The following is a 26351-nucleotide window of genomic DNA, read 5'->3' on the forward strand; positions in this document are numbered from 1 at the left end:
ATCATAATTACTTTTTTTTTGCATGAACTAGCTCTTTTACATAACAAAATATACATTTATTAATTACCCACGTATTGTCATATTAAAGTGATCAAAGGTGCAGAGTAAAAATTATGACGGGCAACACAATATCTTGTGGTCGGCCAACAGATGAATAAAAATCCTGGGACAAACCATGAAGTACTTGAAATCACATAATCTTTGCTTTCATGGAATACACTATTTAGGCAACTGTGTGACTTTGAAAAAACAAACCCAATAAATACATAGTAGCTTCCAGTTTAATCACATCCCTAATTTTAAGTCTGTAAATAACCCACTTGGATTATTCCTGGATGCATCACTGAACTGGAGAGAATGCTATTAGAGACATTTCTAAAGAAAATTGAAAACAAATTTTAATAAAAGCAAAGACTTTAAAGGAGTGTATCTTGCCCCCCCCCCCTTTTTTGGTAATAGCATGAAAGTGAATGAGAATATGAATTTAAAACCAATGTAAACTCAGTAAAATATAAAGATTTTAGAATTCAGATACAGAAATCCAGTTATGGCACTTGTACATGCTCAAGAAATACTAAAAGTCAAGTTGACATAAAGCAAATAATAGTAAAAGAACGCATATGTATGCACTATTACCTTTTTTATCCCTCTGTGTCTGTGTGTAGACATACATGGATAAATAACCAGGAAAAACGTAAGAATGTGATAGAGATGCAAGTACATCTAAGCACAGCTAGAAAAAGCTCTGTAAGTATTCTTCCTTGTTACTCCCTAAGGACTATAATGCACATGGAGGTGACAGCAGGCTGATTAATTAACAGGCATGAAGGTTAAGAAGGAAAATTCAGGGAGCTCAGTGGTTCAAGCTGGGGAGGGCAAAGGAACATAAATAATCACCAAAGAATTCTGGAAGATTTAACATGTGGAACCACAGAACTTGAAACATGGATTTTTACTACATCTGTCAAGATGCAATGATACCTGAAGATTGAAAAAAGCAACGACAGTCACTAAATTTTTTTTAGGTCAGGATGAAGGAAAAAAAAAAAAGAAAAAAAAATGTCTGATGACTGCCAGCAAGACTCTGATGCCAGTAATGTATATAACATAGAGTAGCATAGCAATATAAATCAGGAGTGCTGATTTAATTTCAAAGACTACAGTCTGAGAAAAAGGGATTGATTTAACATCAAAAAGCACATGTCATATATGTAAAAATAGCAACACAGTTGTTTATAAGCTGCATATTCAGTGGGAAATGGTGAAGATATGCAAATGTCAGCTGGAAAATTATGAGACAATATGATGATGCCATGTTGAGATACATTGGGCGAGATATTTCCAAAAGCAAGGGACAAATATTAATTGACTTGTATAAGACACTAGTGGGCCTCATCGAGAATATGGCACCCATTTCCAACTCTTCATGTTAAGACTGTATTAAGTCACACTGGGATCAGTGCAGAGCTGAGGACTAAACGAAGGAAAACAAAAGGAACATGACTGCTCTACCCAGACACCTCAGGAGAGAAACAGCTGATAAAGGAAAGGGTCTATGGGTCAAAACAGTTACTCTCTGAGTAAAGTGTAAGACTAGAAACCCTAACAGAAAAAGATAGGGAGGTTTGAGGACAGCCTTGGTGCTCATAGCAGCTGCTTTTAAAAGCATGATTTGTTAATAAGATGTAGACAGTAACAAGCATTACCCTGATGGGAGGAGGCTGGGCTTGATGACCCAGAAAACATCTGTCTTGGTTCTGTGTTGCTAACTCTACAATGGTGCTGTGCACAACAGCAGCAATATGAAATGTTACATTATTGTGTTTGTAGCTGTATTTCAAAGTCACACTATATTTATTCTTTCTGCTCTTAGTGTCACCATAGAGTTTTAGATTTCTTCAAAACTTCTCGTGTTGAATTATTTTAACCTTTAATACCAGTGGACAAACACTCAAAATTGCAATACCACAGTAATGTTCCTACCCTTCAATTATGGATGTACCCAAGGAATTCCCCTACGTTAACTCTGAACACATAAGCAGTTAATTCCATCATCCACTATCTTGCGTACTACACTGTGGAGTCATTGACACTCACACACTTTTCTAAACCTCCATAGTCTCCATTGGTGATAAACCATTTGATTTTATTTCAACTATTGCAATCCTTGGCATATTTCCTATAGCATAAAGTCTTGGGATTATATCATTACAAAAGGTTCTGACAAAAGGTTGCACCCTTTCATGGTTGCACAGATATTCCCACATACAGCAGTATTTATTTCTGCATATCTTTAAATCTCAGTCCTTGGTCTGGTCTTGTACTTCCTATTGCCTATCAACACCTAAGTTCTCTTTTCTTGTCAATGTTGTTGAGTAACAAAGTCTTGTAAAGCTATCCTATTATTTGGGATATTTATTTCTTTTAGATTACATCTCACAACAAAGCTTTTTTTTAATATGCAAGTCTTCCTAATGAGAATCTCACAAAATTGGATCAGAATAGCAAGTAGTGGGCATTTTAAAAGAGGTGATGAATTCTATTCCCACTAAGATTAATGAGCTGGAAGAACAAGTTAAAGAGCACAATAAAGGAATTTCATAAGTGGCACTACAATACAAAAAATCTAAACCTATCAGTAAGGCTAGAGGAAAGTAATATAGAGAGACTGAAAATAAAGACTGAAAATAAAGAATATTTCTACCCACTCAGTAGGTGGTAGAAATATTGAAAATTATCTGGAGGAAAAGATGGTAAACTAAAATGATCAAAACAATTATTATGTCATAAAAAAGTAATAAATTCTCCACAGGCTCTGGTATAAACTAACACAGTGTATTTGCCTTTTAAGAACTTGATGGTAACCTCCTTACACGAATCATGAAGAATTTGGAAAGGCGCAGGAATGACTGCTGGACTCAGCGGTATGAGTAGCCTGAAAGAACATATCACAATCAAAGCAGGCTGGTAAGCATGTTGAAAAGATTATTCCTCTTTATTTTTGCTCATGAATTTTTTCCTAACTGTGTTGTAATATGTCAAGAAATCTACCAGAGCAAGAGACAGTATGTTTCAAGGCGTCATCTGCATATTAGAAGTAAAAAGTCACAGAGACACTTTATGTGATTGCCTATACAAAATCCAGCTCATGCTTCGGGACTGTCCAAACTGTAAGCTTTCTAGTTTGAAGCTTGCAAAAGACTTAGTTGACTTAGAATCTTTGATTCCTACATATCTAGCTTTATTTGTTCTAGGGGGTTTATTACTAATGCCTGATCTGGATAAGTTTAAGGAGAGATGGTAGCTCTGGGCAATATTAGCTGCCAAAAATAATAGTTGTGAAAGCCTGGAAATGGGTTATAATGCCAGAACTGAGTCACAGGCAGAGGGAATAAGTGAATTAGCTGCAACAAAAAATTTCCCATATGTAGAATTAAATATGCTACTTTTACCTTAAAGTATTTGCATAAAACCTAAGCTATAATTCAGATAATTGTTACCTCTTAGAAAATGTGACCGCCTCTGCTGCCCCTACAAAACTAAACACTAACAAAGCGTATCTAACAATAAACTTCTTTGCTAACAACAAGCATGCTTTTTCAACAGACATTTCTCCATAGCTTTTTGTCTTCTTTCCTAGCTCGCAAAGAAAGTTTCAACTGCAATAATTTTATTCCCCTGTAAAATGCAGACAAAACCATTACTGTACAGCGCCTGTCACTTCCGTCTGCACAGAACTATCATTAATTGTGGGCTCAGATTTAACCAACAATCTCCAAGTTCCATTTTGCAAGAAAACCACGTACTATGGCACAAACACTTACTTAGAAGGATGATTATGGCACTAGAAAGCAAAACAGCAGTCAAATGCTTTTTTTTTAGCAGCACTAACAACAGAGATCAGAAGCAGAATTTAAAAGCTCTATGAAAACAGCCTAAATTCTAAGTACTTATAAGAAAAACTGTTAATAAGATCAATACATTTAAAATAGAGCAGAGAATTTGAAGTTTCCTCCTTTTTCTCTTTACTGCTGTGGACTATAGACATAGGAGATCTGAAAATTGTGTGGCACTGTTCTGATGAAGAATGAAAACAGTGTATTAGCAAATTCTGACAGAAGGAAAGCAGTTGCCCCCAAGCGACAGTTCCAGTCCAGCTCCCTGCGAGTACAGGACACAAGGAAACAACTCAGCTGAAATAGTTGCCTTGGAGCAGAATCTTTTGAATTAGGAGAATGGGGATTCCTGTTCTCTGTGAATCTCATTTTGCTCTATTTTAAGAAAAAAATCTTTGTATCTATTACACTAACATAGACATCACGAGAATTACCTCTGTGAACATACATTAACTCTCTACAAATAGAACCTGTCTCGATTTGAGCAGAGCTCAAACCTCAGTCATATACATTTCACAAAAAAACCCCCACACCTCAAACAAAAAGAAACTCAAAAACCTTCTTAAGAACCTGCATCCTTCAAGTAATTTCCTGCACGCTTGTTAACCTATCAGCAAGACAGTATTAATAACCAACATGAAGTATTCCCACTAATGCACTACAATGTGATAGATCATAGTTTTTCTTATTCACCATATACTGTGTCACACATTATCTGTTCCAGAATCATTTAATTCCTATTTGGAAACTAGGGGTCAAGAATGCTACAGAATCTGTTAACACTATGTTACATATTAATATTTTCATCCATGTGTTGTACACCCTATTGACCACATGGATACTCCTTATTCCCATTTAAAGTTATGTGTAATAATAAGACACAACGAGAGAGAAATGACTGTTGATCCACATGTGCTTTTTAAAGACTTTCATGATCGCAACATGCTTCTAGATTTTCCTGTGACCTGATGTTATCCTCCTAGCTTTAGACAATTTTGCTAATTAGGACTTGAAAAGCCATGGCTGCACACCACTTACCACTAGGGATGTTTCTCTAGCTGAGCAGAGGGCCAACGCCAGTGCACTTCCACAAGCTGTCACGTTACCATAAATGATCATACTTATTATTCACTATACATATTGTCATAATGCAAACAGGTCTCAGACACAGACATCATTGCCGTTCAGGACAGAAATAATTAAAATATCTTAATTTCTTAGCTAATCCTATCTTTTTCACAGACATCTTTTTTGTCTCTAGGAAAAACCTACAGCCATCTGCCTACAGCTTTGAGGTTGCTGAACGAAGGGTATATAAAAGTATTATTGTTTTATTATTTAAATAGGGAACTACATGATTTTTAAACTCAATATAAAAAATGGACCTTTAACAATACACTAACTATAGTTATACACTATAACTATGCAGATCTCTTAGGCTGCAAAATCCATCTTGTCCAGCTGAGAAAGAAAGAAAGATATTAACAGCTGGGTTACAGAATGTGCTTAATATTGCTTTCAGCAATGTTTCCTTTTGATTCATGTTTTTGCTAGAAAATAGGCTTCTACAGAATAAATGTTCATTCCTTGAGTCTCAGATGGTGGGCGCTTCCTCTTGGAAATGAAGTTATTCTTGTTCCAGAAACAACTACCGTACAAGAAAACGCACACAGAAGACAGGAAGCGTGTGTGTGTTTTATCTTCTCCGAGCAGGGCCACCTAAGTGAACGAGAGGCAGAATACAATACAAACTAGCACTTTGTGTCAGACGCCAACCCATGCTGAGATTATAACTCCAGCTTCCTGAGCATGAATAAAGTGATTGCTCTGTAATAAAGCTATTCTGTTATTAGGATATTTTACTGTTTTAGGGCCAACTGTCTTAAAAATACAATTCTTCCATTAGGTGAACAGAAGTCGCAGTAGCAGGAAATAAAAGGTTTTATCCAGATTTTTATTAGGGAAAAATTCTTGGCAATAACTACCAAGAACATTACTTGCAAATTTGATTTTAAGTATTATTTATATAAAAATAGCAAAAAAAAATTTGCAAAAAATATATTATGTAGAAAATATGCTTAAAAGCAAATTAATATTAAATAGAATAAAACCTCTGTAATATGCCTGTTCACACAACACACACAATCCGATCTGACCAGTGGAACAACATTTTGGAGAACTGTAGGACACTTCAACATCCACATTCCTGTCTATCTTATGTGATTGACATTGTGAAATCGTGCTACAAACCAAACTGCCCGTTGGATAGCATTTTTTTACCCTTCCTCAGGGCCAAGATTGTATCATATCCGTGTGGAAAAACAGCCTCCCCTGGCACAGCTACAGACCACCAATTTTCCCTTTTCATGAAGATCCAAATAAGAAAAAAAAGATGTGGTGGTTTACAATGAGGTAAAATTTTAGCCTGCTATTAGTAGTATCAGGATTAGCAGCAGTACTACGACTAAAAACATTCTAGCTGTACAAAGTATTTGCTGTCCCCCCAGCTCAATCTTCTTCGTATTTTTATTATGGTTTGCTGTACTTTGATGCCATTTTGATGTGCCATGTACCCACAGATTTTGGGCAGTAACTGTTATTCCACTACAGTGTGCTCTCAATTTGCAACACTCAGGAATAATCAGAAACCACAACTGGAGAAGTTTTTTTCAAAATTATCCCATATATTTTTTTCACAGAATTTATTTTACTTCTCTTTGAATTTTGTTTAACGAATTTTGCCTTAAACCTAGAACATTTAAATTATACTCACTTTAAAATCGAATATGCAATACATGCTTAATTGAATTTTTTCCCCTGTCCATACTGAGGTCTTTGGTTGAATAATGAAAATAACAACTGTTTTGCCTTCCAAGTAATAACATATACCTCGGCTCTTTCAAACTCCATTTAACAAATTTATTTATGGTCTTATTAGCATATTTATTTCATTTCATTTAAATTTACATCAGTACTGCAGTTTATAAAATAAGTATTAAATAGAGTTATAATAAAGAGATATGAAAGAAAACTCCTGTCTTCTGAGAGAAATTGTTCTTTAAAAATACATAACTGCCTTTTAGCTGACTTTGGAAAAAAGCTTCTATACATCTTCAACTAATAGAAGCTATAAAAAAACGTTTGTAATATTGGAACCAGTTGAGAAACCACAAGTATTCAAATGCAGGAAATCATGATTTTATAACATTTTAATGTGATCTACTCTTGGGAAACAAAGTTAACCAAGCCCTATTTCTGTACAGGAAATATTCCACTGTACAGTTGTAATACATTGTGGTGAGGGGTACAGCTGCAAATTTTTCACCTGTAATGCCCCACTGGTATTGTGGCTTACTGAATTGCATCAAGATTGCCTTCCTGTCCGGAAAGCCCTCTAAGTACAAACAAGACTCTAAGCCCAGGTTTTATTTTCCCTTGGTATCAGAATATGGTAATTTAAGAGCCCTGAGAAATGCTTTTTAACCTTTTAGAAGAAATATGTAGCATTCTTTTATGAGGAACTATGTTCTTTGCCTTTTTAAAACAACATGTGACCAACTTATCTTATCAATTTATCAGGCTAGCAGGTTCAGAGCAAATGCAGGTGTGTATAGCAATGTAATCCGTCACAGATACTGGCTTTTTTCATTATGGAAAAATGACTTTAAACACACTAACAGCTTTTGCTAAGGAAGCACGGAATAGCACTATTCTACAACTGAGAAGATTTCTGCAGGACTTTTTAAACAGGAAAATGTATTTACTCCTAAGTGTCAAACCCATCTTTTTCTGCTGTCATTCATCTTGAGATTGAGTGTACATGAAGATCACTCACTTTTCTAATAGCAAAAGCAACAGTATTTAATTTAATTTGTTAGGGTCTTAATTTCTTGTTGCAAGTATCGAGAAGCAAAAGTATATAGATAGGAGATCTTACATTAGGGACTTACCTACATCTTGCAATACTCCTCATTCTCTTTCTGATACAGGAACAATCTTCCACATTTTATTTAAGGTTTTTCATTTTCTAAGCTTCAGTATTTATTAATAATATAAGCACTATGCTGTTGAAATGTAGTCACCTCTGGGATTGAGGGTAGTAGGCTATTAATACATAAAGTACCGCATAATTTTCAGTATATGGGCTATTTTGACCACATATTCTCACCACAATAAAGCCTGACTCCTACAAGAATTGCCACCAGGTCAGCGTACAGCAGGAAGGACTGCAGTTTGCAAAGTTTTATAAATCAGAGCTACAAAATCTGAAAAGTACAGAACACGAGGAGAGTGTAAATCTGTCATTAAGATAATCTGATGGTTTCGTCAGTCCTCTGGCACCCGGCAGAATTTTCACTGGCTCAGTAACCCCAAAGGGTAAATTTCAGTGTGATGCACAGGCAAATTATGCACAACTTCCATTAACATTCCCAACGAGTTACGCTTAACTCCCTGCAGACTGCACAGAAACTGTAGGCCAAACGATACAGTCTCATCTCAATGCAGTGAACACTAAGATCACACAGTAAAATAATTAAGATTATACACACAAAACACAGTAACAAAATAGTAAAGTCTGAGATAATCCTACTCTTAGGCAAGGAAGTTCACAAATAATGTTTAAAGCTGGAATTCCTGAAGAGAATGGGCTTTGTTTCAACATCTGCTTAAGACTCACTGTGTAACACTGCAACTCCTTTAGCCCCTACTTCCTTCCTTGCAAGAAAATGAAGAGAATACTTATCATTAATAGTCAAAATCTTAACTTTGGAACACATGTGGAAAACTCTGCCCAGCATCAGAAAACTCGCTCACATCCAGATCATCTGCAGTGTAAGTGGCTCAGGGTACAAGCAAGCCTTCAGCCCTCTTCAACAGACCAGTTGTTCACACGATGATGACCTGCATCCACTTTTTTACACGTGCATGGATGTAAACACCGCTTCTGCTGACGGGAAAGCAGTTTCCCACATTAGAATAAAAGGTATTCGTTACAGTTCTAGTTTATGATCAGATATGCTAAAAAATTATAGTGTATCAAGCTTGTTGCAACTCTTCACTTAGTAGAGAGATCATAAAAACACCATGTACAGTCTATGCAGAGTAGTAGTATGACTCCTACAGTCATTTTGAATAACATCAAAAGGTAGAATTAGAGAGACATGTAAGTTTTAAAAAGCAGAATCCCAAAGCACCAAATTTGCCTGCTGAGTAATTTGCAACGGTTATACAAATTATTTCACCATCCGTCTAAAAAGTCTGATTATCTGAAGACAGTACTGAACTGCATGGCAGTAGATACAAAAATTTGCAAACTGACCGGTCTATTGATAAGCATGGTTGAACTTTACAGCTTACTATCTAATAACACTATGAACTTAAATCACTAATCTGTCACACACAAATCATCTGGATTTCCAAAATAGTTGTTGCTTTGGGAATGTAAGAAATAAATCAAACATGAATAAAATTTGTGGTTTCCCAAAAAGCTCTTTTCCCAGACTCTCAAATGCCCAGCTGAACACTGTAGCCCCAACAGGGAATGAAAAGTAAAAAGGAAGCAAAGCCAGCCAAAAATGAGGTATTCTCTGTTAAAAGGAAAAATGAATGTCTTTGACATTGATCATAATTCTTTTCCTGTTGACTGCCATGTCAAATCTTTCCTGGAATAATGACTTACAGTAGGTCTAATGTCAGTCATTCTTAAGCTCATGCTTCCTTAAGCCACTGTTTAAACAACCACAAGGTGTTAGAAAATGACTGTTTATTGGCTGACAGTGTTGAAAAAATCAGATTCCAGACTACAGAGTTTGCAAATGCTTTCTTTAAATAGCGTAAGCATGTAAGGCAATGCAACAGACAATTTTTTGAATCCTCACCTTTTGAAGTTGGAAATATTTTATGTTCTCCTAAAAGACATTTCACCATCTCAGCAAATGCTCTGAGTAAATTCTACCAGAGAGGTTTTATTCACCCAGTCTTTCTTTATTAAATCTCAGTTATGTCCTTGCAACCTCAGAACCATACTCACTGCCCTAATTTTCTCCAGTAGACCTTGAGATCTGGTTAATTTAATCACCACTTTTCTAAACCAGGAATAAATGCTCTGTTTATTAGGAGACTATATAAAGAAGAAAGGCCAAAAAAGGAGACCTCAGCACGCATTCATCTTTTCATCAGCTGTTATAATGCTGACTATACTTGCATGCAATAGGAATCCTGGCAGGTACACAAGGGAAACATCCTTGAATAAAAAAACCTGTCAGGGTTATAGCTTAGTAGATATTTTATTTTAACTTCATATGGAGAAATGAACAAATGCCATAGATAAACTTCCTTCTGTCTTGTAAGCTTTAACAGCTTGTATCTCTCACTGGATGACAATCCAGGTGAAAGAATTTTAAGTCTGTGTTGGTGATGCAGATTAAATAAATCGGAGAGCTCAGAATTTGGAACATTACACATTATATGATCACTTTGATTAGACATATTTGGTTTTCTCCACCTTTTAAATCCATGGCCACTTGTGTAAATGATCTTGTGACAATGCACAGCTTTTTGTTTGGTATAAGGGGCAGTGCTGGCAATGTCCCTTATTGGAAAGATAGCTCTACAATGGAATGGCAAACACTGAGCATCTCTGTAAGAAGTTCACTAGCTAAAACAGGCCTCCAGCTGTACAGGAAATCATTTGTATGTCCCGTTCACCTGCTTGCACAGAAAAGCAGAATACTTCCTTGATTGCATACAAATTGCTCTCCTATCTTGGTGAGCCCCTCCCAATCTTTGTTCTCTCCCCTGCCAACCCAAACCTGTCAACCCCGTTCTTGGTAAAGATAAATGATATAAAAATATGGCCCAGATGAAATCAAAAGAGTAAAACAACGTAGGCTAATCAGAGGTAAAGATAAACATAAATGTGAGATTCTCAAGACTACAGGAAGACACAGGAAGACTTTAGGAAACTAGAAACACAGTGTAAGCACAGTTTTAAGCCCCACAGCAGAGATACCCAGCAGCACTTTCTTTGAGCTTAAATGCCTAAATGTAGCTAACTCCTACTGCATCTGTACAACTTAAAAGTCACTACTGAATCACTAACAGATTTTTTTCCCCTGAAACTCCCTCCTTCAAACTGTAAAAATACCACAGAAATGAAGAACACTTATCCTTTCTCAACTGCTGCAACCTGACAGATCCAAGGAACTGTACAAGCATGGCTGAATTTAGCAATACATGATAGCTTTGAAATACGGTCCCTTGTTACGGTATGGAATATATTTTTTTTCAATTATTCTTTATGTTCTGGAACACTGGCATTATCTGCATAATCATAAACTATTGTCTGGAATTAGAAATTGCTCTTATTCCTTTCTTCCTAATGCCATGCTTCCAAAGCAACCGGAACACTCAGGATGGAGGAAATAGCCACAAATTCTCTTTCAGCTGTCCTTGTAACCAGGTCATAATTTGGGAGATGAGGAGAGAGACTATGAAGCCCTTCGTCTCCAGTTTAGACTGTCCAGCACTCTTGCTCCCCAGTTGCTCACGTATCTTCTACAACTCTGATATGCCTGCAGGAGACACTTCTATATATATATTATAAAACATATTCTGCTTGAAGGCTATTACCATGCTTCAAAGTCCTCAGTGGAAGACTGGACAGATTCACAAGAACGAGAATCATCACCAACAGATTCCAACTTTATCTGCTACGAAACAAGAATGTCACAGAGCAAATAAAAGACCTGTTGCCCTGTAATGACAAGCTGGTTGCCTCCTAGAACACAGTTTACTGTTAAACTGGGAAACTGAGGCATATCTTAAGTCTTTACACATGAATACTTGTTGAGACAAATCTGTAAACTTCTGCAAAATTTTTACTATAGAAATTATCTGCACCAGAGATTGTCCTAATGTAATATTAACTATTTTGGAGCAAGAACAGTAGGGTTTGTCTTTCTGGTTTTGTGTACATATTTTAAGTAATAAATAATACACAATATAATAATAATAATAATTATGTACTATAATAATAGTACATAATAAAATAGGCTTTTAAAGTTGCTCGTCCACATATCTTCAACCACAAGACTTTCTCTTATCAGCAATCTACTTGAATGATTTAAAAGTTTCACCTGTTGTAACTCAAAAAGTCTCAGAGAGCATCCTTTTTGATGCACCAATATCAATCTTTGATATTTTAAAGTAATGGCATTGGTACTTCATCTTGCTTGTTATCTTTTGAATTCATCTTGTGAAATTTTTCCAAGTTTGGATTTTCCTCTGTTCCTGAGGTGTGAATATGATTCTCACATCAACACCGTTCTACCCTTTGCCCTTGCTGATTTGGGCAGTAATGGATTACCCTGGCTTACATGACATTAGATGGTGTCAGCACTGAGATTAACTTCACTTGTATGAAATGTGTGTTGTCTTAAGTGAAGTATCACTGGAATATGCTTTTTCTTCTCCATGTATTTTAAAAATAATCTTAGCAGTAGCCAAGATCAAAAGGGTATGCCTTTACCAACATTTGAGTTGCTGCCTGAAGGTCTTTTCTGTAGATTCCCATTATATAAGGGTACATTAGTGGTGGCTTAGAGCAATATTTATCAGATTACTTGGACTAGACACAGCCTATTTACTTTTTGTTCTTACGAGAACATGAATCTGCTGCTCTTGTATGTATATTCCTTCATCCCACTTGACCTTTACTAAGATATTTAGCTGTACCTAGAGCTTTCTAAACAAGGACCAAAAAAATCTCAAAACTTGGAAAACAGATAACCATTAGTAGAAATGAAACAGAAGCTGATACAACAGTCAAGAGTTAATAGCTTTGATCAGGGAACTAGGAAGATGTTCAGTATAAAAGACCAAGGAATATTCTACATCCATAGCACATATCTTTCTTGATACAGAACCCCATATCAACTTTTTTCCCAGTTAGCTATACAAGGTCGCACCCAAAACACTTGTAAGCACAGTGACAAATTGATTTTTGCTTCAATTCATTAATTTTATGTTCCAAAAATAATACCCATGTATGTACTTTCTTCATTAGTAAGAACTTGCAAATACTACTATATAAACTTTAAAACAGTCTTGAGAAGGTATATTCAGAAAAGATCTTGGCAGTGTTGTAGACACAAGGGGAGTAAAATAAGAAAAGGTCGCCAGGTCAAAAAGGGCTAGAAGTGATTCCAGACAGTGGCTTTAGTACCTGAGGGTAAGAAACACCTTATGTCACTGAACAGGAACTCCTTAAAATATTAAGAAGAGGTACCAGGGAAGCCTAAGGTGTTTCATCAAATATAGTTATCCAAAAGAATGACAAATCACATAGACCCAAAGAACACCTGTAGCATGTGACAATGAGGGATTAAAAATTAAATAGAAAGGGGCTGCAATGCCCAATAAACATAAAGAACAACAAGTTCAGATACTCTCAATCTCCCAAAAGAAATACAATCCTGACACCATTTCTTCCAAGTGCATCTAGGATTCTCTCTCACTTTCTTCAAACAAATAGATCAAACTTCTATTTCAAATTGCTAAAGAAAATACAACATGCTACGCCACGGCAGAAACATCAGTTCTTCCTTTTCCCTCCACGAACAAAAGCAATAATGTTGGGATTGTAAAAAAGTAAAGTATTAGAAATTTGAGCAGTGAAACTGCTTACCTTTGCAACAACACAAGTAAAAGCACAAGAAAATAAGCTCTTGGGACAATCCAGAAAAAGCAGCAAGGTAAGGTTTTACAGAAACAATATAGTTCATAGCAACTTTTATAATCTGAAGCTGTTCGCTTATCCTTTGGCTGCAGCAGATGACACGCAACTTCAATATCTAGAAAAAAAATCTCTTTATGGTGAATCTTTTGCAAGTTCCAGGAATTTAAAGAATAGCTATAAAACCAAAGAGACTTCTAAAACCTACCCATGATTAAAACGATATGCCAAAAGAAATTTGACAAAGATAGAAAGCTAGATGAAATGTCACAGCAAATTACTTGGAAAGAAAGAACATGCAACTGGCAAACTTTTAATTCAAGACAAACTATGGAAGTGCACCTTTGCCCAGATTTATGTGAAATGAAGGATTAAGGGAGAGTGGTAACACAGCTGGTGACATTATGGGTCCTCCTAGCACTTGAACATATACACAATCCTGGGAAAGTTTTAAAAATACATTTTTAATATACTTTGATAACATTATTGTATTTAAATTTATATCCTTTTTCAAAAAAGTTGAAGTCTTTGGCTTGCAGATGTTCCTCTAATGTTTCATGTCAAGAAGTGAATAAAAGTGTTGTTTTGTCTTTGTTATATTTTGTGAATTTTCCATATGCACTAAATACACAGTATATTAAGAAACAGACATATATCCATACGGGGAACAAAGTGGAGCTCATGAAAGGCTTCCTGATTAATTTACATCAGAACCTAAAGTCTGAGATGAGTATTTGGTAAATGCAGTTTACCTAAAGAATTTGAAATTTGATTCTATTACTTATTCCACCCACATATCTATGTTAGACTAATAAAAAAATGCATATTGTCCATGTTTAAAATAGCTGTTTGTCTACATTGTGCAGAGCTGCTCTGTGTAGGTGCATGGCCATTTCTGGAAAATGTGATAAATCACCACCTAGTGCAGGCAACAGTTACTGCCATAATTAATAGCCCACTACCACAGTGTGGATCTCCTTGTAGACATTTCTGCACTCCATGTGCCCAAGAGCAGAGTTTTTGAATAGATGTCCTCTAATTTGGCTGATAACTTTCATCTCTTCCCTTTTAATTGAAATCCCAAAGTAGTAATATAAGACTTACTAAGAAATAATTAATCATAAAATTGACAGACCTTAAGAAGAGAGTGCACCACAGTAAAAAGCATCATGGAGGGAAGCTATACAAGGATGCTTGACCACAAACTTAAAATGAGACGGATGGAAACACTTCTCTGCGGTCAATGTATAAGATTAAATGCAAATCTGAAGAATTACATGAAGACCAGTGGAAGTTGACAGAACCTGAACACAGGTAGCTGAGTGCTTCCCGGTTTGTATCATAGTGCCCGAGGCGATTGCAGGAGAAATGAAAGAGGATTGCAAGCACCTTCTTTCCTCCAGACTGTAGCATGGAAGCACAAAGCTGCAGAACGTGTGTGCTACTAGAAGTCCAGCTGCGTATGCCCACTTTGAAGAAGAACTGATATTCGCCTTGTACAGGGTCATATTATTACATAACCACAGACATTATGTTCATGATGTCTGTTACCTATAATGGGAGCTTAATGTAATTATACCAAAAACTTGGTGTGCTGTGCTCTGAAAATACCATCCTGAAAGAAGGCAAATTGCTGGCTTTCATGGCAACCTAATAGGGTCATCAAGACAGCATACAATAACACAATTTTGATCTTTGATTCAAACCTCATGCCAAGTGGAACTGATTTTTTTTCCATTTCATTTTAATTTTCATATAACTGAAAGGAGCTGACATTTGGTTGTCTAGAGGGCAAAGAAATTGGCAGGACACTTACATGATCTCACTAACAGTATGTGCATGGTTATAACGTTATACCATTTATCTGAGGAAGATTATCCTACTTATCCATAACTCAAAGCATATTGGTATGTAATTCAATTTTAAAAGCAATTTTTAAAGTTATAGCAATAATGAAATATTATTCAACATTTCTGAACAAATAGGAAGAACTGGGAGATATTTATTTCCCTTGACTCACAACACTATTCTGATTAACAAGCAGATTCAAATTAAAAATAATGACACATCCAATTTGTAATACAAAAAAGAAACTGATAATAACAAAATTAAAACTGAGCAAAAATCAACATAGGTATGCAAGGAGTAAGTGGATTTACAAAGATGAATTACACTAGATAGGAGAGAATATAATTATCTGATTGGGTATTTGAGAGAGCAAAAATTCTCAGAGTTAAGGATCAGTGTAACCATGAGGTATGGTCTACTTTGGGGGCACAACCGCAGCACTCAGCCCTCCTTTGAAGGGCAGTTCCATGATGTCACACAGTCAAACTGGCCTGCCCACTTCATCCTCTCAAAGCAAAATGAGAGAAAATACATCCTTTCTCACTACCCTGTGGACCTTACTAAAAGCAGCACAGCCACCTGCCATCACAGGCACAGGAGAGGATGGCCACATTGGAGATTTTAGTTCAATGATTCTGCTGCATCTTGGCAATTTCAGACCAGGTCTTTCCTCACATGTTTCAGTTTCAAATCAAATGAAGTCTTTACGTAAGGACTGATGGATGAAATCATAGGAAGACAGAATAAAAACTCTGCATGCTTGCAAACCAGAACTGATAAATTCGGCTACAGCTTATTATGTCATGGAAAAATGTTACAGGTAAGTGGTTAAAATGTTTGCAAAAGTATTTTTAAAACTAAAGATGTGCTCAAGCTGTGGAATTTACCTCCTATTGATTTTATAGAGCTCTTGACATTTGTTTTGTGCTGATTTTTAATAAACCTAAGTTTGAAAACATTCACTTTACAACAATAACTTTTTCTTTTGTTAATGAAAGTAGAAAATTCTCATTACCCACCTGAAGAACATCTCCAAGGTCAGCAGTGCTAATATCTGGGTCTTCAGTGGTATTGAAAGGAACAGGGTTAATTCTTACAAGAGTGAGCACTCTGGGTTCTGGATATCTCCACAACATCATTCCTGGACTATCCTCAGTTTCATTGTAAAACACAACTTCATAGGCACTGGGCAGTTTTTGTGCTTCTGTCAAATGAAAGAAAGCTATAATCTGTTATATAATTTCTAGAAAGAAACATGCTGGTTTATGAGACTGAAGTAGTTAAAAAAAAACCCCTCAGGATCAAAAGGAGAGAAAATAAAAAAGCAATTTCCCTGACTTTAATGGAAAGAAATCAAAAAAGTATTTTTTTCATTCTAGCAGATGTCTTTTCAATTGCTTTTCCAAAAAAAGTAACATATTCATTGTAAGAGGCAAGTAATCTTTAATAGGTTACTACTGTATTTACTTTATAATTAAAAAGAAGAAAGCAATAATATTCTTCCTACCTGCATCTTGTATATACTGGAACAGGCCTGTTCTCAGATCATCTGAGGTATGCTCAGTTTTTGAGGCCTGATTCCTTTCTGTAGAAAAACAAGTGGAGTGTGTCCGTTCAGATGTCAAGGTCTCTACACTGCCCTTTCTAGCGAGGTACTGCTGCAGAAGCTCCTGGAGAAGAACTAAACAATTCAAATGCTCTTGACCCCAGAAAACCTTAAAAGAAAAAAAAAAGAAAAAGAAAAAAAAAGAGAAAAGACAAAGCAATTACATACAGATATTTTGTCATTTTTGAAGGGAAAAAACCTCCCCAAAACAATACGAACTTTATGCAGATTTCAGCCTGCTCTACTTATACCTTAATTGCTTGCAAGTATCCTCAATGTGAAAATAAAGAACAGGAACAACAAGAAATCTCTACAAAACCATTTGGGAAATTTGTCCTTTTCATCATTTGAAGGAAAGCATTAATTCTTACCACTTACAATTGATACTGATGCTGCTTAGAAGAGCATAGAACTTAAAAGTGATACACAAGAACGTATAGCTGAGTGCAGTACATGTTAGTACTAGTCATAGGTTTTGCAGTTTAAGATATGACAAAAAAACCCTTAAAGATGCAAAGTTTAAACTGTTCAAAGAGCATGTTGCTCCAAAAGTGGAATTCTGGAATGCATTAAAACCTAAGTGACACAGTGAAGAAGATGACTAAAAAGACATATGAAACAACATCTCAAGTACAAATATTGAGTATATACAGCATATGAATTGGATGTGCTGTAAGTTCTCAGAGTGAGGTTTAAAAGTTTAAATTTCTTTTGAAGTTTTGAACAGAAGTTTTGAAAAATATCGAAGAAAAACTGGCATTCAAAGTCCAGAAGATTCATGCCCTTTATAGCAAAATAAAAGGCAAGCAGACGTTCCTCTCTCCCAGCTTTGATAAGCAGCACTGCTTTTCTCAATTCAAACTCCTGTTTGAGAGAACCATGTTAATGGGGACAAGTCCTTTAGTCTTCATGTGCAGAAGTGGGCACAGAAACAACAAGGAAGACAAGGAAGCAACTAGCAATCAATAAAGAAATAAGATTTAGAACCACTGTGGGACGAAATCAAAATCACAAGACAGTAACTTAAAAGTCCATGGTAAGGGTAAGAGTAAACAAGTCAGGTGTGCACATAAAGATCAGTGTAATTGTTTTCACCAGGGAATATCAATTTTCACACATTAAAAAAATCAGAAGATGCCCGGTCCCCTCCAGAATGAAATGGGTGAACTGGTTACCCAGGATATGGGGAAGGCTGAGGTACTCAACGACTTCTTTGCCTCAGTCTTCACTGGCAAATGCTTGAGCCACACTGCCCAGGTCACAGAAGGCAGGGACTGGGAGAATGCAGAACTGCCCACTGTAGGACAAGATCAGGTTCAAGAATATCTAAGGAACCTGAAGGTGCACAAGTTCATGGGACCTGATGAGATGCATCCACGGGTCTTGAGGGAACTGGCCAGGCCACTCTCCATCATATTTGAGAAGTCCCGGCAGTCTGGAGAAGTTCTCTCCGACTGGAAAAGGGGAAACATAACCCCCATTCTTAAGAAGGGTAAAAAGGAAGACCCAGGGAACTACAGGCCAGTCAGTCTCACCTCCGTGTCTGGCAAGATCATGGAGCAGACCCTCCTGGAGACTATGCTCAGGCACATGGAAAGTAAGGAGGTGATTGGTGACAGCCAACATGGCTTCACTAAGGACAAATCGTGCCTGACAAAGTTGGTGGCCTTCTAAGATGGGGTTACAGCATCCGTGGATAAGGGAAGGGCAACTGACATAATCTACCTGGACTTGTGCAAGGCATTTGACACTGTCCTGCATGACATCCTTGTCTCTAAATTGGAGAGACACAGATTCGATGGATGGACCACTCGGTGGATAAGGAATTGGCTGGATGGTTGCATTCAAAGAGTTGCGGTCAATGGCTCGATGTCCAAGTGGAGAATGGTGACGAGTGGCGTTCCTCGGGGGTCAATATTGGGACCAGCGCTGTTTAACATCTTTGTCGGTGACATGGACAGTGGGATCGAGTGCACCCTCCGCAAGTTTGCTGATGACACCAAGCTGTGTGGTGTGGTCAACATGCTGGAGGGAAGGGATGCCATCCAGAGGGATCTTGACAGGCTGGACAGGTGGGCCTGTGTGAACTGCATGAAATTCAGCAAGGCCAAGTGCAAGGTCCTGCATGTGGGTCGGTGCAATCCCAAGCACAACTATAGGCTGGGCGAGGAATGGATTGAAAGCAGCCCTGAAGAGGAGGACTTGGGGGTGTTGGTGGATGAGAAGCTCAACAGGAGCTGGCAGTGTGCGCTTGCAGCCCAGAAAGCCAACCATGTCCTGGGCTGCATCAAAAGAGGTGTGACCAGCAGGTTGAGGGAGGTGATTCTGCCCCTCTACTCCGCTCTTGTGAGACCCCACCTGGAGTACTGCGTCCAGCTCTGGGGGCCCCAGTACAGGAGAGACATCGAGCTGTTGGAGCGAGTCCAGAGGAGGGCCACGAAGCTGACTGGAGGGCTGAAGCACCTCTCCTATAAGGACAGGCTGAGAGAGTTGGGCTTGTTCAGCCTGGAGAAGAGAAGGCTCCGGGGAGATCTAATTGCAGCCTTCCAGTACCTGAAGGGGCCTACAGGAAAGCTGGAGAGGGGGCTGTTTATCGGGGAGTGTAGTGACAGGACAAGGGGGGAATGGGTTTAAGCTGAAGGAGGGTCAATTGAGATTAGATGTTAGAAAGAAATTCTTTAATGTTAGAGTGGTGAGGTACTGGCACAGGTTGCCCAGAGAAGCCTTGGATGCCCCCTCCCTGGAAGTGTTCAAGGCCAGGTTGGATGAGGCTTTGGGCAACATGGTCTAGTGGAGGGTGTCCCTGCCCGCAGCAGGGGGGTTGGAACCAGATGATCTCTAAGGTCCCTTCCAACCCAAACCATTCTATGATTCTATGATTCTATGATAAAGGAAGTCTAGTGCAGGTGTCACTGTAGGAATCTTTTCCTTCCCCTCATCTATATTCCTAAGCCCAAGGAATAAACCAAGGCTCTCTTGAAACATAGCTACAGCCAGTCCTGAGGTAAATAGTCCCAGGCTACTCAGGTCACCTCCCTAATTCAGTGTGTCTACTACAGTTTCTAGAGCCCCTCTGGGCTCAGGGTCCCACACTTGGTCTAGCACCACCTCAAAGGAGCTCTGTGTCACCTAAGCCGATCTCAGAGGCCTCAGTCCCCCATTGATGGAGGAGGGAGGAATGCTTTTTTCCTCCTACTTTTATTCATTTTATTTTTAGGCAGCTGGAACTCCAGTGCACTGAACTCCTACTACAATATTCACAGATGAGGCACCAATTTCACATAAGCTCTCTAGGCTCTGCTGCAATACAAATTAACAGTGGTAGAAGATGAGGTCATGTTTAGAGCTGGTAAAATAATTAGCCGTAAATAAATTAATATGAAACAGAATTGTTACTGCTTTTGTCAGCATTCTCAAATCTATTCTGCTAGACAAAATAGATAATTGTTTTCTGCAAAAGTTAATTATGCCAGTGTATACTCTAATAAGAAATGGCTTTCTCCGATTTATAAGTATTTACTGGTCCTTGTCAAAACCCTCAAATTTTGGGAAAAAAAAATAAACCTTTTATCATTAACAACATGTAGAGGTAGTCAGCCAAAACAAATAAAAAAAAGCAGAGAAACAAACTGGCTTTATTTATTCATTAACATATATTTAAAAAAAAAATTTATATTATTCAATTAGACCTATTCCCAGTGCTGTGGTTTTAAGAATTTCTAATGCTGATTCTGGGAAAAGACCTAATGACACGACTAAATGTCAAAATTTCCTTTTTGTGTTTTATATGCTTGATTTATATATTTATTTTAAAACATTTGGTGTGTATAGATACTACAATAAAAATAATTAAAACAAGAAATATCTTAAAGCCCACTTGTTTAAGCCTCACAGAATCTATTTTTCATTTCAAGAACTCCCATGCTTCTTGGACTGGTTTCAAGTTGTGGGCACTTCCAAAAAGGAGAGGATAGCATGGAAAACTGAGTATTAATTGCTACAAACAACAGTTTATAATTACACCCCTGAGAAATTGATGTAAGTTTAAAAAGAAAGGATAGGTATTTCTTAAAGCTACCCCTAGGCATTACAGACACATGGCTTACGGACATACAAACACACACATCAGAACAGGGTCCTAGATATTAAGTGTTAGTAATTTGATCCAGTAGTTTTAAGGGAACACACACATACAGCTACAATACATGGCTTAAGCAGCGTTTAAAAAAACCCCCACAAAACACTGTACACAATTTTTTAATCAACAGTTTTACATGGAAGAATAGACACTTATTTTAAAAGGTAAAATAAAAATCTCTCAAACCAAACACGCAAAAAAACCCCAACTCAATGAACTGTTGTAGGCTGCAAAGCTTTACAGGCTTTCATGGAATTTATTTATGAAATCTCAATCATCCAAAGTCAGCCCAGCTCAAGAGCAGAACCATAAGCCTCTTATACAGACCTGCAGCAGCCCGCCTCTCAAATCGATGTATATTTTTGGGATAGATTGCTCGGGGCCAGGATCACCACTATGCTTACACCACTTGGCTTCCACATTAACAGAGAAACAAAAAGGGCCCATCAGAGATCTGGCTCTTTCTTTGAGACTTGTTTTAAGTAGGAAATCTTTTATGTCAAGGGCAAAAGATGATCCATGGATTCCTAAAAAGAGAGAGACAATTAATCCTGCTGGTAGTTATTCTCCCAACATTTATGTCCTTATTTCCTGAATTCACTTTATTATGAACCTGGGAATCTCCGTCCAGAAGCAATTACTCACACACGTAGTCCCACTGAATTTCATGGAAGTACTTGTGTGGACAATCGCTCTCCCCTCCAAGCAAGAGCATCACAGTTGGGCCACAAGAGTTGCTCTTTTTATTTTTTAGCTTGCTCTTCTGACACCACTGAGCACACTTTACACAGTGTTGCAGTTATGGAGCAGGTATGTGTCTCATGCACATTCTTTACAAAGAACTATTTGCCAAAACATTATGACTTTTTACATGTGTGAGTATTTTAAGGTTTATGAGAAGAGACATTTTTCATTAAACTATGAATTTTTTTTTCAAAAGAGTTTATTAAGAACAAGAACAGCTGCTTCACTTGATTATATTTTAAACTGATAGGAAATAACTATTTCGAATGATTCTCTCTGCTTTTGTTCAGGTTAGTTATTATAAAATATTGCCTTGCTAGACTTTGGAGTGCTTAGCAGAAGAATAAGAGTAATGTTTGAATTCAAATAATTCAAAACAATTACTGTAACTCAAAATATATAACATGTGTTTACCTAAAAAAGTTTAATCTAAACTTTTCACATCATAACCATTTGTACTTTACACAGCTTTACAAAACATAAAAATGATAATGGCAGGTTAGATTTATGACAAAACTTATGTACTCTCATTAAAGACACAAACATTTTTAGGAAAGAAACACTATCTAGAAATGTCCCTTCTCTTGTGAATTTAACTCACTGTAAATCTCTCTTTCATAAAACAAACCATACTTAATATCTCTGTATTTCATAGAATCATAGAATGGTTTGGGTTGGAAAGGACCTCAAAGATCATCTAGTTCCAACCCCCCTGCCATGGGCAGGGACACCCTCTACCAGACCACGTTGCCCAAAGCCCCGTCCAACCTGACCTTGAACACTTCCAGGGAGGGGGCATCCGCAGCTTCTCTGGGCAACCTGTGCCAGTGCCTCACCACCCTCACAGGGAAGCATTTCTTCCTAATATCTAATCTAAATCTACCCTCTTTTAATTTAAACCCGTTACTCCTTGTCCTATCACTACTCTCCCTGAAAAACTTTTGTATATTTACATGAGAAATACTACACCTGAGCTTGGGTTAATTTTTTTCTCTTCTGGTGCTTGTACTTGGACTCAACACTCTGAATACTGAATGTCACCATACTTTATGATACCCATGGCTGATTCTTCTAATGAAACTGGATACTTACAAAAGGCAAAAAATTAAAAAAACATTTAAGGCTTACATACAGATGTTTCAAGGTACGGTTCCATTTTATATTTTCACTCCTTTGCTGGTAGAAAAATCCCACAAAAATACAACTCACTGTTTTGAATAAATGCAGTAAAACTTCTTCTGTGAATCTCCTTTAGAATCCAGAAAGAAGTCTGACTGCATCCTGGGAGTTATGATTTCATAATACTGAGAAATATTTTATACAACAGAAGGAAATATATTGGATTTTTTAAAATTTTTTTTTTTTTTTAATCCAGCATCCACTAGGAAGGTGGTCCAACAGTCCCCATAGCAATAATGGCATTGAATTGTATTAAACCCAAATAGGAACCACAAAGAGGAAGAATCTCTCCCTTGAGCTGTTTGGAGTTTAGTAAGAGCAACCAAGGGCTCAAACGAACCTTTGTCCCATGCCAATCAACAGGACTGTTGTTACTGCTTCGGAAAGGGGCTTTAGCTCTGGGTTATGTAGGCTGGCTTCTGAATCCCTGGATCTGGTCTCATGTGTAACAGGTTTACACAACAAAAACTGTTCTGTGGTTTTTTTGACACCGAACTTCAGTGATAATCAAGAAAACTAACATCAACACACCCTGACTCCTCTCGTTTTGGTACTGGTTCAGACTTGATTCTGTAAACTGTGGAATGAAGCAGCTTCACATAGAGTCTTAAACCAAGAAAAACGTATTTTTATAGGAAGAGCTCACCCTGCTATGCCCAGTCTAGTTATTTTAAGAGGCACTACAATATTTGGACATTCAATTTTTTTTATATTCTATATGGAACTTTGATTTTAAAGAGGAGAAATTCTCAGTAACTATTTCACAATGAGCCAAATTGCAGAAATAACAAAAGGGAAAAAGGAATGCCAGAATACAAGTGGTTTTATTTATGTTTTCTTTCACTGGGATTACACTTGGAAGGATTATGCTTTGCAGACTTTTTCTGTTGTCATCTCAGCTCCACAAAGTACAAAGAAAACACGATAGCCAACGGCTTAGAAACAGAACTGAGCATTCAGCACATAATACTGCTGGTTCAAAATCAGAGGTGCCTTTCTCAAACACTATGTAAACAACGACAAATGAAGACAAAATTAAGAATAAGGAAGTGCTTGTAAATTCTAAATAAATGAAAAATTACAAGACACATCTATGGATTGTGTCCTACAAATACCAGGAAAAGATCAGGGACTCAATGAGATATTCTTCTTTTTCTTGCTGCAACCCAGACTGTTCTTGTATAGGCAAGAATCACACCCTTGTCCTTCCTAGCAGTTATATCTACATGCCCTTCTGGGGATGAAGTGACTCTTAGTATAAAACCCACTGTGCTCTTAATAAAAAAAAAAAATAATGCAGAGAGCATTCAGACAAACTTGCACAAAGTGATGTCTTCAGAAAGCTTAAAGAAAACAAATGAAGAACGTCAGTATGCACAAACCCTAAAAGACGATGGTAAATAGAGAGATCTCTGGGCCTGAGGGAAGTTTCAATGGGTACCATTACTATGGAAATCCTAAAAGGATGACATGAGAAAAGAAATAATCTCACATGCTAAGGGAAGGCAGTGAAGGAACACCAGTATGCACTATAAGGGAGCTTATTTTAAGATTGCTAAATGCCATACTAACATTCAAAGTACATGCTCAGTTAAGCAAAGTTGCTTTCCTATGACTAAAGCAATCATCTCAGAAAGGTAAAGATGCTAAATAATTCCTCTCTGTTTTTTTCCCGCCCACACACTATTTTCGGTCAGTTCTTTCATGCATCTCTCTCAAACTTCTATTGCAGAGTTCTAACTTCAGTTTAAACAGATTAAATCAAAGTCTCCATTTGAAGTGAACTTGAGATGGCACCACACAGAAGTAATATATCTTCATAAACGATTGTTGTGCTATGTAGAAGTTAACTAGTTCTGTTTGGATTATTGCTCATGAACACCAACACACTTTTCAGTACATGCAATAACTTACTTCTAGGAACAAATAGTTTCATGACTTTTAAAATACTCCTCCAAGAGACTAATAAATATGAAGCACTTGCTTTGGACAGTGTTTAAACCATGCTGCCAGCCCTCCATTGTCAGACTCCACCCAGACCCACAATAGCACTGCAATATGCTGCCACGCTAACTGAGCAAAGTACAACTCACACCAGGCTTCTGCATGCCATTGGAAGGATTACCTTTGTGATGACAGATGCTCAAGAGGAATATCCAGGTATTTTTATACGGTTGGAAAGAATGTAGGAGGGTTTGAAAAAAAAGCCAGCACTTGCTTGGTAATGTCAAGAAATTAACTTGCTCAGAAAATAAAGATGGAGATCATTACAACAGAATAGTGAAGAAAATTTACTAAAAGACAACATTTGCTTTGATATTCTAACATCTTTCTTTTTTTTACTCAGTAGAGACTTGATTTATGCTAATGTTTACAAAGACATCTCATAGAATCGGAGTACTCTGATATAGTTATAAAAATAGATATATTAGGGTTTATATATAACTTTAATATAGTTATATGAGTGTTTACCAATAATAGGAGGCTCCATGTTTGTTAAACTGCCCTCTGTGCATAAATCCATTTGTGTGTATAGAAACCCCCCCCCATTTTAATAAATGCAACAAATGCATTAAAACAACCCTTGCCTTACACTAACAATCACTTAGTGTTTAGGCAAAACAGGTGTTAAGAAAGAGTTCTGTTATCTTTCCCGGTTCACAGACAAAGGGAGACACAGTGTTTTGACATTAACTATGGACTTTCTGTTTTCAAAACATTTTAAAATACTGATATTTGAATCAACTCCAAATGAAACAAGTAGAAATGTAGCAGGATTTTTTCCTTCTATTATGCTCTGTGCATTTGCTCTTCCTTAGATAGCTGCAAATCCTGTTTGGTTCACTGCACTGCACCTAATACAATATAGAGCATGACTTTAATCGGCAAAATGCTATATGGGAAAAGAGCTTTAAGAAAATGGAAACACATATATTATGATAAATAGAGCAAATGGCACTGGACTATAGTCGAGCTATCTTTTGAAAAGCCTCTTGGAAGCTAGTAGCTTTGTTACAAACCGTAGCACTAGGAAGAAAATTGCTTTTCTGAGTTTGGGGCAGCTCAGAAGCAACACTGTGTCCCAGAGCACAGAGCCTGCCACACTGGTTGGGACTGGACAAGATGCACGTGAGTGATGTGGTCTGCCGCACCAGCTGCCGCAGCTGGCAGACGGCATTCCCACCCAAAGGATCGCAGTGCACT

At 37.3% G+C, this 26351-nt stretch overlaps 1 protein-coding gene across 6 annotated transcripts in view; it reads right to left on the bottom strand.

Moving 5' to 3' along the window:
- Positions 1-26351, bottom strand: part of VPS13B (vacuolar protein sorting 13 homolog B) — a 486160-nt gene that overhangs the window by 68861 nt on the left and 390948 nt on the right. For all 6 annotated transcript variants that reach the window (XM_075743649.1, XM_075743646.1, XM_075743650.1 and 3 more), the window contains 3 exons: positions 21552-21751; positions 16988-17195; positions 16500-16684 (listed from right to left, as the gene is read on the bottom strand). In XM_075743649.1, coding sequence (XP_075599764.1) covers positions 16500-16684; positions 16988-17195; positions 21552-21751 — 593 coding nt within the window. The remainder of the gene's footprint in view (positions 1-16499; positions 16685-16987; positions 17196-21551; positions 21752-26351) is intronic.

This window comes from Balearica regulorum, chromosome 2, assembly GCF_011004875.1.
Source record: "Balearica regulorum gibbericeps isolate bBalReg1 chromosome 2, bBalReg1.pri, whole genome shotgun sequence".
Taxonomy (NCBI): Eukaryota; Metazoa; Chordata; class Aves; order Gruiformes; family Gruidae; genus Balearica; species Balearica regulorum.